Source organism: Strigops habroptila, chromosome Z, assembly GCF_004027225.2.
Source record: "Strigops habroptila isolate Jane chromosome Z, bStrHab1.2.pri, whole genome shotgun sequence".
Classification (NCBI taxonomy): Eukaryota; Metazoa; Chordata; class Aves; order Psittaciformes; family Psittacidae; genus Strigops; species Strigops habroptila.
The window spans coordinates 34804272-34821001 of record NC_044302.2 but is presented as its reverse complement, the minus strand read 5'-3'; the positions used below and the strand labels follow the sequence as shown (position 1 = coordinate 34821001).

The window sequence follows — 16730 nt, the reverse complement described above, 5'->3', positions numbered from 1 at the left end:
ACTTGTAATGATGCTGGAATGATATCGTTCTCTGTGTCTGTATAACTTATTTCTGATATATAAAATAGAGACAAATGAGTTGTCATAACTTCCAAATTCCATGAGAACGTTACCAGGCAAAGAACACCATTTTATTAAAAAAAAATCTTCATCACAACTTTATGGGCAATGGACTACTACTTTCAACTACTTAGAAATGAAATCCAAATCAAAAACCAAAAAGAAAAGTAGGAGGATATTTTGTCAGATACCGAATGCCATTCTTTCAAGATAGTAAAGATTTACTATAAGAATCAGGATGGAGCATTATTTTAAAGAAATCTGTTGCACAGAGGAGAGAAGGTTGAAAAAGCTCAGTCACAAAATAACCAAGAATAAAATTATATTCTGAGAAGTTGCATAGGAACATAATTTAAATAACAACACAAATCTCACCCCCCCAATTCTTTTCAACTAAACAGAGTTCTTGGAATGTATGCATTACCTTAACAACAGGATTCAGCAGAACAACACCCGATTTCTTTGTAATAACTTGCTTTGTTGTGTAATGATGTTCTATGAGCTGAGGAATAGTTGGAAACCCAGTTCCTTCAAAACGATACTGATTCTGTATGGAGGTAAAAGAAAATAATTATTTCTCTACAAGCAATATTTTGAACAAGAAACTGCAAAAGCGCATGACCAACCTTCCCTCGCCAGTAACAATACAAAGAAATATTTGCTTTTACAGAACTAGATTTTTTTTTTCTGACCTACTTAATAGCATTTCTACTGAATTAAATGGAATGACAGTTAGGAAGATGATAAATTAATAAATGCAAAATTACTGCATCACTCATTTAAGGCAACATAATAAAATAACTATTTATTTAGACTCATAATTTAAAGATTTAGGACAGTTAAAGCCCTGACAGAGTGAAATAAAAGTATTCTAAACTACAAAAAACAATCACTTCCTAATTACTTAAAGTTCGAAGAATTACAGAAAACAAACTAAAAACTAAACATCTGGCAATAAAACAAACAGGAGATGAGTAACACCATCTAACTTGGATCTTACTGCATTTATGATATTTGATAAAATTAATAAATCCCTAGCACAGAGCACAAGATGCATGACTGGTCTATTAAAGAAGAGTCTACAGCAGCTAAAAAATGGCAGGTTATGCATATAATTCAGAGAGAAGTTGAGCAAGACAGAATTCCCTCCCTCCCTTGCTTCATAAATTTATTTACTCTATATATATAATTAAACACAATGGAAACAGTTAAATCCTTAATATTTTCTTAGAAGCATGTAACATTTTCTTAGCAAAGACTCCTACGACATATCATCTTTTCAGGTGTTAAGGAGAAAAAATTATATTGTCATTGCTTATCTTTGCCCACACTCTTGATGGAGAGAAAAATAGTAAAGAAGTATTTATTTCATTCTTCTGAATGTCTTACTAAGATCACTAACATTTGAATATAGCACAGGCTCAAAAAACAACAGCAGCCTTGAATGACAGCAGTGAATTTTGATGCTTAAAGCTGAACTCTGAAGCCATTTCTCACACACATAGTTTTATTAACATTAGACTTCAAAATAATAGAGAGAATACTTTTGGACACCAAGTTTGATCTCTAAATGGGGACTTGTCAGTGATCCAAAAGTGTGATTTGACCAGTCACAGAGACCTGATTCCATATTGTTCATACCAATGTTAACAAACAAATCCCTTGCACTAAACTCTCCTCAAACTTCTCTACTAAAATGCTCATGAATACAATCCCTCTTGTTAAATGACCGTAATAATCCTACCATCTAAATCCTTTTTAGAGCTTAATAAGCTTTACTCTTTCTACTCTCCACCCCCTCCCCCAATAAATGCAAAGATTTTATCCCATAGGAGTACCATAAGGACTCCTGCATTTCTTTAAGAAAAAAGTTTTAACTTCTATGATTGTCAAGAAAACCTGAGACAAATGTATCTCAAGAGCAGATGAACATAATGCCCTATTACTAAACTTAAAAGCAGAAAAATCTAGTGACCTGACGATGTTTGGACCATCCAAGTTATGCAGTATTAAACAGCACCAGTCTTACATCTCAAATGTCATTCCTAAGAGAAAGTAGCAAAATTATGGAAATAAAGACAGCTTTTTTTTTTATTTTTTGGTGGAAAACCTTAATACAAAAATGAGTCATTTTACAGGCAAGCCTCACAGCAATACTTCTTAAACAAAACCCCCTATTTTAACTGACTAGAAAGTCCAATCTATATTTTTATGACGATCCACCAGTCACGTATTTTACGCAAAAGCGTTTCAGCCGCACTAAGGATACAATGTGCATTTATTTCTGCGGTGTCGGGACCAGAGAGATCCAAGCACCTTGTAAGACTGTGTGTCAAGGTACAGGTAATTTAATTGCTCTTATTTTCTCATTGAGCATCCTGCCATGTCAAAATGCTTTCAGATCATAAAATCGAAATAAAATAAACCCTGACTTTGTGTAAAGGTTCACTTCTATAAGGAAAATTCTAGGTGAAAATTAATGAAAACTCCAGTTGGACAAGCACCCATAATGATTGACATATAATTGGCTTCTGTAAGCAAAGCCTCCCAATTTCTGTGCATTTTCAAAAATATCACTGCCTCTCATTAAAAAAAACCAAACAGGTACATAATATTGACTTCACCCAGGCATGCTGCATTAGCTGGGGATTTAGACAAGGAAATCCCCCTAAGCAAACCTCATTATATGATTAAATTTGTGGTTTTTTTCCTGTATGTGGGAGACCTTATTGCAAGAGACTGAAATATGTTTTGGCAGCATTACTGAATCAAAACTGAGAATGATTTGCTAATATGTCATACTTCAAGAAGAATTTCTGGTAATGTTATAAGAACTGTAATATTTTGAATGAGTTTGAAATTCTGTAAGGTAAAACAAATAATACATTAAAAAACACAAGTAATGCATTAAGAAGAGAAAGAAGAAATACATTGCATAAAGGCATTTAACAATTAAAATACTGTTTAAAATGATCAACTTTTCCTAAGTTAGAGCAACAAGGAAATCAATTCTGGTCCTTTGAAGTATATGAGCTGTGTAACATCCATAAGTGTTTTTGTTATACTGAACAATATCCATAGGGCAAAAAAGAATAGAAGCATCTCTAATGTAACAGCTTCAATACACAGCTGCACAGAGATCAACCGATTATTTTCTTCCCTGTGCATGTTTCCAATTTTCAATGGAATCTTTATAGTCTGAATTAAAAGTAGCCTAATAAGTACCAGTTAAGAAAATGGGTTTAAAAACAAACATACATGTATAAAATAGTAATAACAAATTCTGGATTTCAAAACACTTACAGAAATATCTTGGCTTTTCAGAGTAAAATAAAAGATGTTGAATAACCTAATACTTCATATTTTTAATTTGTTTCCCAAAATTATCTTTTCCTCCCCGATTTCAGCATTGATGGAAATATTTCCAAGGGCTTTCATATTTTCATATAAAGGCTAAAGCCATCTGCTATATAAAATTATGCAGACCCGACATTGGTTAGTTGAAATGATAAACTTCCTAACATTTAAAATATCCAGTACTATGTCAGAGACGTACATCAGCATATTGTATGATAAAGTGCCTCCGTTGTCCATCTGAAAACACAGAAAGGACATATTCACCAGGTTTCCCGTGGCTCTCTCGCACCAAGAAGTCTCCTTGCTGTTTTAACAGCTCCTGGGCTTCTATTCTTGGAATTGCACCATGATACCAGTCTTGCTCAGCCAGCGGTTTCTCAGTGGTTGAAATTACATCAAAGAACTTGGGAAAAATATTGAAGAAAAATGTTACTCTTAACAGTTTATTTTTAGTTTACTTTTACATGAAAAGCATGATAAACACCAATTATTTCTGTTTCTGTATCTAAATTATGTATTTCTGTCAACAAACAAAATCAAGGCTCTTATATGTAAAAAAATGACATACTGATTACCTTCTTTTTATCACCTAAAAGATTAATATATTAAAAGCAAAAGATTATGGAAACATCCATAAAACCATTTAATATTTTTCACTTGGCCTGCTATTTTTCAAGTCATACTGACCAACTCTTTCTCACACAGCTGATGTGTTATTAATAACAATTCAAAATGAACCATTTCTTTATCCAGACAGAAACTTCTCAAATATAAAAACATATGAAATTGATTTATACAAAGCATTTGAACTGAATACATTGTTTTCACTAATTTATTTACCAATTGCATCCCAGATCAGTTAATAGCTCTATGAGACATTTTCCCTAGCATTTACACTGTAATGCATAATATACAAGTGGGTGTACTGGCTGTAAATGGGAGTTAATGAGTTTTAACCACCAATTTAACATATTCATTTCAACAAGCTCACATTGTTTAAGAAAACACTGAGGAATACTTTGTATTTTGGTCAATGACCACTTCAGATTTATTTGTTATGGCTAGACAGAGAAGCCCTTACTTAAGCTCTATGTCAGTCAAAATCATTAGTGTCAGCACTCATAGAAATTCTCACCTCCAGAGTAGTAAAACTCTGAACAAAATAATACAGTGCATTTGTATCGTGAGTTGAACGGGCATATGAATGTGTCCCAGGCAAGCCTGCTGAACTGCACTTTAGGTAACAGCAGGAAGACCCACACCTCAATTAAGCACAGATAACAAACAAAGCATACAGTTCTGAATGAACTTCTCCTACTGCTTTGCCCTGATGAAAAACATCCCTTCTGAGTGGAGAGAAATGCCCTCATATACTTCATCATGCTAATACTGTCCACTTTACTTATTCTGAGCCCCCTTCTCTCTCACTATTTAACAATCCATTGAAATAGCATTTTTTTTCCAACAGTAAAATTAAGCAGTCCCCAGCTGCTGCCCTTATTGAAGAGAAAAATTGAACGAACAGCAGTGTATTACTTCTAACTCCAAAAAATGAGATATTATTCCTGTACTTATGCTGTCAATGAAAAGAAAATAATAATGGGAATGACATTTTATTAAACTAACAGCACAGTATTTTCACATATATTCTGAGCTCAGACTTTGTGTACTTCCTTATTTTCCATCTTTAAGCAAGCAAAACATTTTGTCAGGACATTTTTGCCCCCACTGTAAAAGAGGGGCACATTCATATATGAGTAAGAAAACCAATAAATTTAGGTTGGTAAGTTGAGATAACTCCCTACGGAATATCCTGCCTTTTGCCTCCATATACCCGGCTCATTCCCATATGCTAATATACCACATGAAACCAACATTAATTTCACCTATTAACCTATAAACAATAAAAAAGTTATAAACAATAATAGATGTCTGTGCTAAGCTCAAATGTCACAGTGGCAAAAAAAAAAAAATAGGCAGTGGGGCAGATACTAGTATTCATGATGCTATTTATTCAGACTCTTCATACAGTTCATTCACAGCACTACACTACAGGTACATGAAAGTTGCCCCTTTTGTTGTGTTTTCTCTCCTCATTTCATTAAACTTATATCTTATTACAGAAAACTGGATAGAATTTTGCCCACAAAAAGCACATGAATTCCTAACCTTGCTGTTTGCTCTTCAGACTATGCTTTTTCCCTATATTACCCTTTATCTTCACATTATGAGAGCGCACAAATAATTTAAGCAACAGCTAAAACTCCTGGCTGCTTTTGGAAGTGCAGTTTCTCTATGACTTTCTTCAGACGACATGAAAAAAATTTGTTTTCCCTAATTACACATAAAACCCAACTTCTCCCAACAATTAAACAGGGGATGGCGTTTTAGCATAGCACTGTACTTAAACCAAGATATGGCTCTACTTCTAAAAGTTTCAATATACTTAAAACATATAATATGAAAACAGGTAGTTCACATTTTTTCCTACTCTGCTTCGAGTTCCTTTATGGTCTTGATCTACTAAAAAAAAAAAATTAAATTTTTTTACGTGTATTATAATTATTTTATAACACACCTTCAATAATTGCTTTGTATACTTTGTTGATGGATAATAAGTTTTAAGTATCGGCTTACACATTTAGCAATAAGCACAGTGATGTAACTGTCAGCAGAAAAAAGCCTGGCAGCTGACCACATTAGGAGCTAAGTACTAATTCGTGAAGCAAATTTCAGCTGTATATGCATGGTTAGCTTTTCTAGCACAGGAGAAATTGCTAAATCAAAACACAGCAAAACTGAAAATTGATTAGTTTATACATTGTGACTCTGAAGCTCATTTAAGTGACAGGTAATCAAGAGTACACTTGTTATTCAGATTTTACTTTCTGCCTCAAATGACCCAATTCCGATCTTACTTCTCCCAAATATATTCCAAGGTTTCAGCAATCCTACCCACCATGTATGTACACCCAGGTTTACACCAGCTTCCATGGAATTAATAATGATACAGATTGGATGAATATCAAAATGAGTCACATAAGTTCCTTAAAATGACACTTAATGCCAATGAAGATTTTGCCATTGACCCTGACTTAATCTGAAGTGTTTTATCTTGATCCTTTTCTTGAAACTTTTTCTCTTCCAATTTTTCTCTGAAGCAGTTTTGAGTAGTATTTTTATTAAAAAAAAAAAAAAAATTGAAACAAGTTGCACAACACATACAAATAGACAAAGTTGGAGGCCTACACAAAGAACAGAAACCACAGCAATACACATTTTAATATGCTTTTAATATGAAATGTTGCATCTTTATGTCAATTAGAAGTTTTATAAAGCAAAGATTAGGATACTGTGGAGATTTTACATATCTCCAAGGATATTTCAATATTTTAGTAGGATTTCTGCTATTACTTTTCAAATATGCCATGCAACTTTCACACTTTTCATACGAAGAGTCTTCCTGTACTGATTTTATCTCATTATCATATTTATTATCCCATTCCTTTATCACTATACACAATTTTCCTATGTATACAAATATATTTACACCTGTGTATGCATACATGTAACTGTAACCTCTTCCACACATTCCAAATATTGTTTAGCCTAAATAAAATTTCCGCGGTCCTTTAACGGGTCCTTGGATGCAATGTTGCAGCATAAAATAGAGGAGTCATTCATTCTAAAGTTTTCTCAAAAATGCTATTTTGAGCTAATGCTCCAGCTGACAAGATCAGATTTAAAAGGCAGTTTTAGAAAGTTCTAAAAAAATTGCCCAACTTTACTTTTTTGTTTGTTTTTTGTTTGCTTGTTTTTTGTTTGTTTTGGTTCCTTTTTTTTGAGGGGGGGAAGGTGGAGATGTTCCATTTCAGGGGAAAAAAAAAAAATCTGTCACCTCCCTAAGTAGGTGCTCCAGTATTTTAATTAATCTTGCAAGCTTCTTGAAAACAAATAGAGGTAATAAAAAAGCAAAAGAAACAAGACAGTTTCTTCATCCATTAGGGAACCTGAACAAAAGCCAACTAGAAGTAAGAGATACTCAACAAGTGTTTTTAGTGTGAAGTAAGATGTATAATGCCCAATTACTTAAATAGTAAAAGCTACTGAGGAAGTAGTAGTAGTAATAATATGCTTTTATACTGGTGCCTTTATAAGAAATATAGGGAATATAATTATTGCAACAATTTAACACATGCATGACCTACTACAGGCTATGATAACACACTGCATTTCCAGTAAATCAGACTCCCTGGGAAAGGTACTCTTCAAAGTGTAGCACCACTCTTAGAGCTGCAAAAAACATATAAATTCCCTTTTTTTTCGTTAAATGCAGTAAGTTGTTCTCACATACTAATATGCCACAATATTATAATGTCTGCTGATCAATTAGATCACTGTTTTTATAACATTATTTTAATGTAATTTTTCTCCATATAGATAGAAATTCATGATGCTTCAGGGAAAAAAAAAAAAAAATCCTACTTAATCTGTAAAAATAGCACAGTGTAGTACACCACCACATTATTGATGCTACTTACCGAGGATGAGCCCAGCATGGATTTTGGAGACCTTATAATTCCAGCTATGGAATGACGTATAGTATCAAATCTTGAGACTTTGTCTTTCTTGTCCTAGGAGAAAAAGTAGTATCTCCAGTGAAACCTAGCAAATTGGTATGACCATTGAATTACTGGAGAAGTGTCAACTTCAGTGGGATTAAGCTAACTCGCATCAATTTAACCACTGACAAATTCTATAATTTCTTAAATATTTTGTGTAATTATTTTAAGTATTGCTATTGCTAGCTATAAAGAGAACTGAAATTCTTTTGTATCCTAAAAGTAAAGGGCATAATTCTCAGTTCTCTCTCTCCTGAAATATTATTTAAAAGGACATCGATTTTAAAACCACAGAATAAAAAAAAGCCCCCATGGTAAAACAAAAATACATAGGTACATTATCCTTACTTAATATATGTTTAGGTTTTTTTCCTTTTATTAACATGTTCTCTAACAATAGACTATTTGTAAATACTAGTACCAATCAGTGCAAGTTATAGAATCCATTTGCTTTCTAGCATTACTGTAAATCATATGTGCAGGCACCATCTGGATTTTAAACTCTATAAGAAGAGGGATCTAACTGGAACACTGAAACCGCCCTCAAGCACCTCTAGTTCAGCATAAGTCAATGTAAATTCCAAAGTGCTCATAACATGACTTAGCCCAAAGACTGTATACGTCTTAACCTCTGAGTTACCATCAGCTCTCCAAATTAGTATCAAAGAATCTTTCAAAAAAATACAAAAATGTATTTTTTATTAACACTGACAAACTGAGTTTGTTGCCTGTAAATCACACTCAGAAACAGGCAAGATATGTTAATGAGTATCTGCAAAGTAATTAAACCTGTAGCAGAGAGATCACACATGAACAACCTCATTCTAACTAGCTATAGGTTATCTAAATTGTATGAAACTGATAATGGAGACAAACTACAAGTGTTTGCAAGTGTTACAAATAAAAGTTGCTTCCAGGTTTTGGACACCCTTGACTGAAAAAATTGAAAATCTGATAATGTAATAAATGCAGCTTTGGTGTATTCCAGGACTTCAGAATAAGCAACAAAATCTGTTTATTCTATACACAGAATATACCAGTGTTTGAAAATGACTCAAATACAATTTACTTGACAGGATAGAGGTTAAACATTGTCTTAGAAATATAAATTTATTTACTTGCTAGTAAAATTCTGTAATGTGCCTTAATTTGTATGCTGTGTAAAACAGTACAAAAACTAGTCAAATAGTCAAAACACTGATAGTCAAAACACTAATAGGGATTTTATTAGTACCTGAAATACTCCTTAACTATGTGTCCATTTACCCATCAAGAACATTTTTATTCCTTTTCTCAGACTCAAGTAATATTGTATGCCAATTAATTTTCTTATAATAGAAATCTCTGTGCTGGGACCTGATTTTTATTTTTATAATATTGATGAATTAAACTAAAAAATCTTATTAACAATTGAGAGTGACACAGTCTAATTTTGCTTGCATGCTGGGTATTGAATTATCCTCTCATTTCACACATTTCTTCAGAAGCGAGTCATGATATTTAACTGCAATTAAATGTATGCTTCTTATAGATCAGGAGAAAATAAGTTATCAAAAAGATGCATGAATTCCATTTACACTTCTGCTAAACAAACTCAGTTGTTTTCTTTCTATTTTACGCTAACTGTATGTTTATCTAACGACAACATCAAACTATAAGTATGGTTCTACATTCACCAGATTCTCCTTATTGAAAAATGTTTTTTAACAAGAGGGAGGCTTATTGACTCCCAAGTACCATGGACTCAGACACCAGAGGAGTTTGATAAGCAGCACCAAATGATACATAGAGGCTAACAGTCATATTAAACAGAATAAGCATTAAAATGTAGCATTAAAAAATAAACATTAAAATAAGCATAAAAAAAAGCATTAAAAAGGGCTTTGTTCCAAATATGGTGCATTCCCTGTTCAAACCACAATACATTTATGAACATTGTTCAGTATTTTCACAGCACTTTCCCTCTGACATACTGAAACTACTCTGTATCTTACAGCAATGAAGACTTGTAATTTGTCGGCACAGAAGGCATTATCAAACATATGACACACACAACTATAGCCTGTACTGAGTTTATTTATTTCATTTAAGAATTTTTAGGACAACCTGGATAAAACTGAAGAACAGCAACAGTGGTTTTTTAAATATTTTTTATTTTTTTTTTTTCATTCCTCAGCTGCAGACCACCTTAGAAGGACCCATTTCATTTGCAGGAAACCGGCTTTCACTAAGAACAGTATATTCACCAGTGTGAAGAGGGTTTTTTTAATGCATATTATGTATATTTTTCTCCTAAACTTCTGCAAGAATACAACCCAGAACAGCCCATCTACTTTTTTTCATAGGTATATATTTCTGTGTGTGTACAATCTTACTAGTTAAGTCAGAGCATTATTTTAAGCCTGCTTTCCAAAATAAAAGGAAATGCTCATCAGAACTGTCATTCAGTGATCTCTATCCTAGTCACATCAAATTTTGAATTTCTCAGCCAAGGCCCGCACAATTTAGCAAAGGATTTAGTAGATGAAAGGATTATCTCAGGGTATCAGGTTATTTAAAATTTCTGAAGGAAGCTAACAGAGAGCAAAGACTCTCTGTGTCCTCAGGAAGAACAGTTCACTGTAATTCCACACAATACTCATTCCAACAAATATCAGATATTGGACCAACCAGGACAACCCTGCTGGCTATATAGTCACTACATACAGTTCAGACAAACTCGTAAGACATGTTACTAACTTGACTAACAAACCTGAGAAGAACATGGGAAAGGAATTGGGAGTTCTCCATCAGGGATGCTGTAGAGAGCATTATGGAGTAGCATGTTTCCTACCATAGAAGACCCAGCTACTAAAACATATTAGCTGATTCAGTTTCATTTTGGTTTAAATGAGTGACTTTCAGAGATATTAGCAAAACCATAGTATGATTCGTCACTTCCTTTATTTTATACTACACCAATTTCATTAAAAAGAAAACTCATCTGTGGGCCATAACATTTTATGCAATGACTGAATTATTGTGGAATAAATTGTAGTTTATCATTAAGAAGCTAGATATATATGAAAATACATACTGTCCTTAGGGAGCACTTATAATCTATTTTTTTAACGGTGTTTAAGTGTACTTGTGGCATGAGAGCACATCATACAAGGAATTATGAAAAATTCATTGACTGATAGTTCTCTTTTAAGACTAGCTATATTTCTAATCACTCTCCAGAATGAATTGAAATGAATCTCCACCACACTTGGGACTGGCACTTAGAACAGGTAATGAATTTTCTATCCATTGGACAATTACACCTAGCAACACTGCTGAAAACCCAACTACTTACCCTGGACTGATGGAAGACTGAATGCAAAAAGCTATTTTATGGGTGGGAATTATTGTCATTATCCTGTTTAATAATAATGCAGAGCACTACTGCTTTTATTTCCAAATAATGTAGAAAGGATTTATTAAGAAAAATAACTTTTATTGAGAAACTTATTGACAGCAACTACTTGTAACCATCAGATTAAAGTGCTCTGTCATATTTTACAAGAAATCAATTTTGGATGCAGCAGTGTTATTATAATTCTGCCACAAAACAAGGAATGCTGAACTCCTGTTTCCAGCTGTATACATCTCAGTCAGACTTTTGTTCCAGTTCTCTTTTTCCTTCTTAACAGTCAAAACAATCACCTCAGCTCTTTCCAAGAGATGTCACAGCAAAAGACAACCACTCGGGCACTCTTTATTTTACTTTTAATTTTTCAATTTTGACAAGATGCAGAAAGGAAAAATAAAGCATAAAACCCCCAAAAGAAGTGCAGGATTCAGGGCAGCTGAAAAATGCAAAGGAAGCACTCTCTATTTTGGTTGAGGATTTCCTTAGGTGCATCTTTTTAGACGAAACACAGAAAGCCAAGCTTCTCTCTTTTGTACGTTCACTTTGGGGGATTTTGTGCAACATGAGTTCCTGTCCATTTTAATTGATTTTCCCCTAAAATTTATCTTCTATGGTCATGCACTGCAACTGTTAGGGTCTTGGGGGACAAAAATCCCCCTTTTGCCAGACATACAGTTCTGTCACTAGGCAAAATCACCACAGAACTTGGAGTGTATGAAAAATAATGCAATACGCCCAGAACTGTGACACAATCAAAATGACAGGCCTTAAGAATCATATTCACAATGGTATTTTGAATGAACCTAAGCAAGACAAAGCAACAGTGCAAAAGATTTTGCTTAAATTGAGCTGCATAACATAAAAGTCTCAAAGAGCTTTTTAGCTGTATAAATCAGAAAATGGCTGTATCTTAGACGTTATTATAAATATATATATATATACACACACTGGTTTTAGAAATGCAAGCAAGTAAGAAGCTGGGGAGGGATCTAAGAAAGATAAAAAACAGCTAATGCTCCCAAGGGCTAATAGTAACATATCTCTACTGATCAAAAGGTGGAAGATTAGCAGTAAGAGGGACAATGGACAATGTAGCATATATTGAATACTGCTAAAAACACTATCCAGACATGTACATATAGGTTATATGAACAGACAAATACTTTAATATTATTCCATTCAAAGAAAAACTGCCTAATGAGTCAGATACAAAGCATCAGCATGGATACAGAAGTTGAATGGGAGCTTGCAAATGAAATTAGAGAAGTTTCATGGGAAATTTAAGAGGAAATACGATGAGGACCCTCCAACTGAAAGACGAACTTCATTCTCCAGAAAAGGAGATTTTATTAGAACATTATCAACGACATCTAAAATGTGAGCATGATAGTACTGTTTCTGAGATTTGGCTTGGGATGTCATCCTTAGAGATCTTGATGAAAACTCTTTCAGTACAGTACAAGAACTCTAATAAAACTAGACGGAAGGAGTTCCTGCTAGTTATTGAAAACCATATGTTCAGTGAACATACAGATAAAAAAGACACACTAGACAGTATCTGCCAGAGCAATTAAGATGTTCTCTTTTTCATAAAGTGAATGCTACAATTTTCCTGATGAAAAAGGTGCCGGAACAACATTCATCTTAAGGCTTCAAATTCACATAATGGGGAAAATAACATAGGAAAAATTTTGCTTTCAGAAGGCTATAAATGTCTGGCGTAAGAATGGAGTTTAGTGATTTATAAGCAAGAATTCTTCAAAGAAGCTTTAGAGAAAATAATTTTCTGAAAATGGATCTCTGCATTAGTCACTTCAGCAGTGGGTATTAGAAGTTATTTAGGAGACACCCCAAAACTATGTAACAAACAGACTGTGACAGCAACTCTAGCCTCCCTACTGATGACTGGATGAGGATTGTAACCACAAAATCTTTGTGTGTCTGTTTTATAAGTATTAGCACATACTCAGGCAGACGTAAATGCTGACATATATTAAAATCTGAACAGTAGATGCCTGATGTCCCTGAAGTTTATGATTTTATTTCTGAAGTAAGACTAATCTCATACCTAAAATGCCTTTTTTTTTTTTTCTTTTTCCTCTGGGTGTCTCAGAAAGACCACAGGAAGAAAACCAGATAAAGAATCACACTATCTTTACCAAACAAAACAGGATATTTTAAACTATTAACATTGCACTCACAAATGGAATGAGTTTCTGGCTGAATATGAGCTGATGATTTGAGCTAAACAGATCATTGCCCTCAGAGCACCTTCCCAGGAAATATAAACATACGTGTTTTCTTAGTTTGCTATTGTAGGTATCTAGAATTGAGAGCAGCACTGTGCAGAGCCATGAGGATAGAACATAGAGTTACTAAAAATTAAAACATTCAAAGCTAATTAAAAATATCTCCAGTACACAGTGAAACCAATTAAACAGCACAGCTATTCAAAAATCATTTTTTGATAAGGTAACACTTTCTGTTTTAAACACAAGCAACACTTTCCAAAGCAGCAGAAATAATGCATAATTGAGGTACACATATTGTAAAACACGGCACTGGATGTAAATTAATGTTCCACCTTGTGAATTGCAGGGTGTAGCCTGAAAAAACAGACTTACTGGTGTGAAACTTAAGAACAGCTATGTTTTCTCAGACAAAAGATACAGCCCAAGCTACGCCAGCGGCCTGCAGGAAAAGGAGAATGATAATTCTTTACAGCATATGTTTGTCCTTTTAAGTTCCGTGGTATAAGATCTGCCTTAGTCATGTAAGATGTTATGTTTCTACATGTAACAGTTATGGAAGGATTTTTTTCAGCTGCTTTCTGAATCTATATAAACTATTACAGACCACTGCTGTAGCAACCAGTTGCACAACTTCTTTACATGTTTTTGAAGAACACGTTTGTCTGCTTGCTTTGAATCATCTGCCTCTGTGGTTATTTGATGGCCCCTGCTTCTTGTTTCTGAAGAGACAGTGAACAACCAGCACTCCGTATTCACTTTCCCCATGTCACCCAACACCCAACACATTGTATGTGTTGAGACAAGGAAGTACAAAATGAAATATAATCCTTTGTAAATAAGAAAATTTAGTTCTAAGTAACTTTAAGCTTGGTGGCTTTGTACATAACAACAAAACTTTCCAAACCTAAACAGCCCAACCAAAAGAACATAATAAGGATCCTTGTATAAGATAAATCGTTGTAGCTGACACAGTTTTAGAACCTTATGACCTTTGTACAAAATTTATTGTAACCAAAACAGGACTGTAGCTAAAGAGTATCTGAAACTAGCAGATGTTACAGGAGGTACTGTAGCAATTTTAACTGATAAGTAGAAGGAGAAGGAGAAATCACTTGCTTCTGTCAGTAGTGTTACCGAACTAATTAAGCTGGTGTTAAGCATTTATCTACTGTGCATGCTTCAAAGACTAGCCAAACAAAAGTTCAAGGAACGGCCAAGTGATGAAGATTGTTGAAGAAGTAAAACGACCACCAAAGACCACTACCACCTTGTTATGCGCATGTGAAAATAGGTGTGGAATTATGTAAAATGATTCTCAGACAACTAATGAATATGTACGATGTTTATTGGAAATGTAATGAATATGTATGTTAAGCAACAATATAATCACGGTCTGTTTGATGCTTAAACGAGACACACATTAGGAGCAGACAGCCTTTGTGTCTTCCAGTGCTGCAATAAAGAATACCTGCTTGTCAACTTCAGCTTCGATGGCAAGTTCTTAACAAGTTCTACGAATCAGTATCTTTATCACGTTACTCTTTAGTCTGCTTTTTCAAGTCTGTGAAGCCAATTTACTCATTCACTAATTCTACAGAAGCTCCTCCACATATCTGAGCATTATTTTGCCTTTCTGAATTCTCCTACATAAATTTTGTAATTTACAGAGCTGAAAATAAGTGATTACATGGAGGCAGATTCTTCTAGGTAGTATTCAGCAAAAGGGAAACAGCAACAGAGAGGAATTTCAGTTAGATATTGGGAGGAAAAAATCACAATAAGGACAGTGATCAAATACTGAAACAGATTGCCCAGAGAGACTTCCATCAGTAGAGCTGCTAGAACCTCAACTGCAAAAAGGCATTTTGCAACCTGACATAACATAAAAGATGACCCTGCTCTAAGCAAGAAACAAGACCAGATGGCTTCCCTGAGATCTCTTCCAATTTAAATTATTCTGCAGTTCTGTGATACATGGGAAGCAGGTGCACATCAATTTAGACTGTGATGTAATGTTTTCTTCTCTATCTTCTCTCCCTTTCCACAAAACTTCTAGCACATTTTTTGTTTAGAATACTAAGTAAATAGTGACCTGATATCTTCAGGAACATTCAGACCTTGTTTTGAGTGCTAACTCTGAGTTCATTCCTGTTATATGTGAAATCAAGCACTGTTACAACAATCTGTTCTGCAGGAATGTAACTACTCATATGTAACATTGACATAAAAAAAACCCAAATACAGATATAATCTGTATAATTTATAACAAGTCAAGGAATTCACTCAACTTACTATCAAAAATATTTGTTTTATTTCCAAATAAAGTTTTCTACTGTTTTGATTACTTATATGCATATTATTACTTATATACCAGAATTTTTAAGGTGCAATACAGAGTAGAAAGTATTTTTTTTCTGTTCAGGGAAACAGCAATAAAAAAGATCATTGCCCAAGAGACTGGTGAACTCTTTGGAGACAAAAACCTGAAAGTATTTGGCAGATTTTACTTAGGAAAGCATCAGATGTCAGCATACATTCTGTGTAAATGAATTAATGTTTTAAAAAGCAGCATGAATACTATGGTTGACCCTTTGCTTTCTTTTTGAATGACTATCTATCAGAACAGAATGTGCAGTTAAGTTTACTGCACTATGTTATCTGTTTTAATTATAGTTTCAGAGGACCAATTTTTCAAGCTATGTATGAAATGTCAGGGAAATGTCACTTTCATCCTTGAAATGATTAGTAAATCTTCCAAACACACAAATGTGTATTAGACATCTTCAAGGAAGCAGAGTACCTCTTCATTGGGGCTAGCAATAATGTTTCCAGAGACATGGTACATTTTAATTTTTACATACTAAACAGCCTTTTTATTTAAGGGGGGTGGGGGGGTGATTTCATCTAATTATCATTAAGAATGTCAACTGTGCTCTAGAGAAGATGATGATTAAATGTACTGCACCTAAGCTGAGGCACTGAGATCCAGTCCAATCACTGTTTTTGTGAAAGGAAAAGGTAGACAGAGAAAGGCTTTTGCAAGGC

General features: G+C 34.0%; 1 protein-coding gene across 12 annotated transcripts in view; it reads right to left on the bottom strand.

Moving 5' to 3' along the window:
- Positions 1–16730, bottom strand: part of FER (FER tyrosine kinase) — a 166503-nt gene that overhangs the window by 81317 nt on the left and 68456 nt on the right. For 11 of the 12 annotated variants that reach the window (XM_030511505.1, XM_030511506.1, XM_030511513.1 and 8 more), the window contains 3 exons: positions 7959–8051; positions 3617–3820; positions 485–607 (listed from right to left, as the gene is read on the bottom strand). In XM_030511505.1, coding sequence (XP_030367365.1) covers positions 485–607; positions 3617–3820; positions 7959–8051 — 420 coding nt within the window. Of the gene's footprint in view, positions 1–484; positions 608–3616; positions 3821–7958; positions 8052–16730 lie in introns of those variants that run through there. The other variant, XM_030511517.1, reaches the window with a different exon arrangement.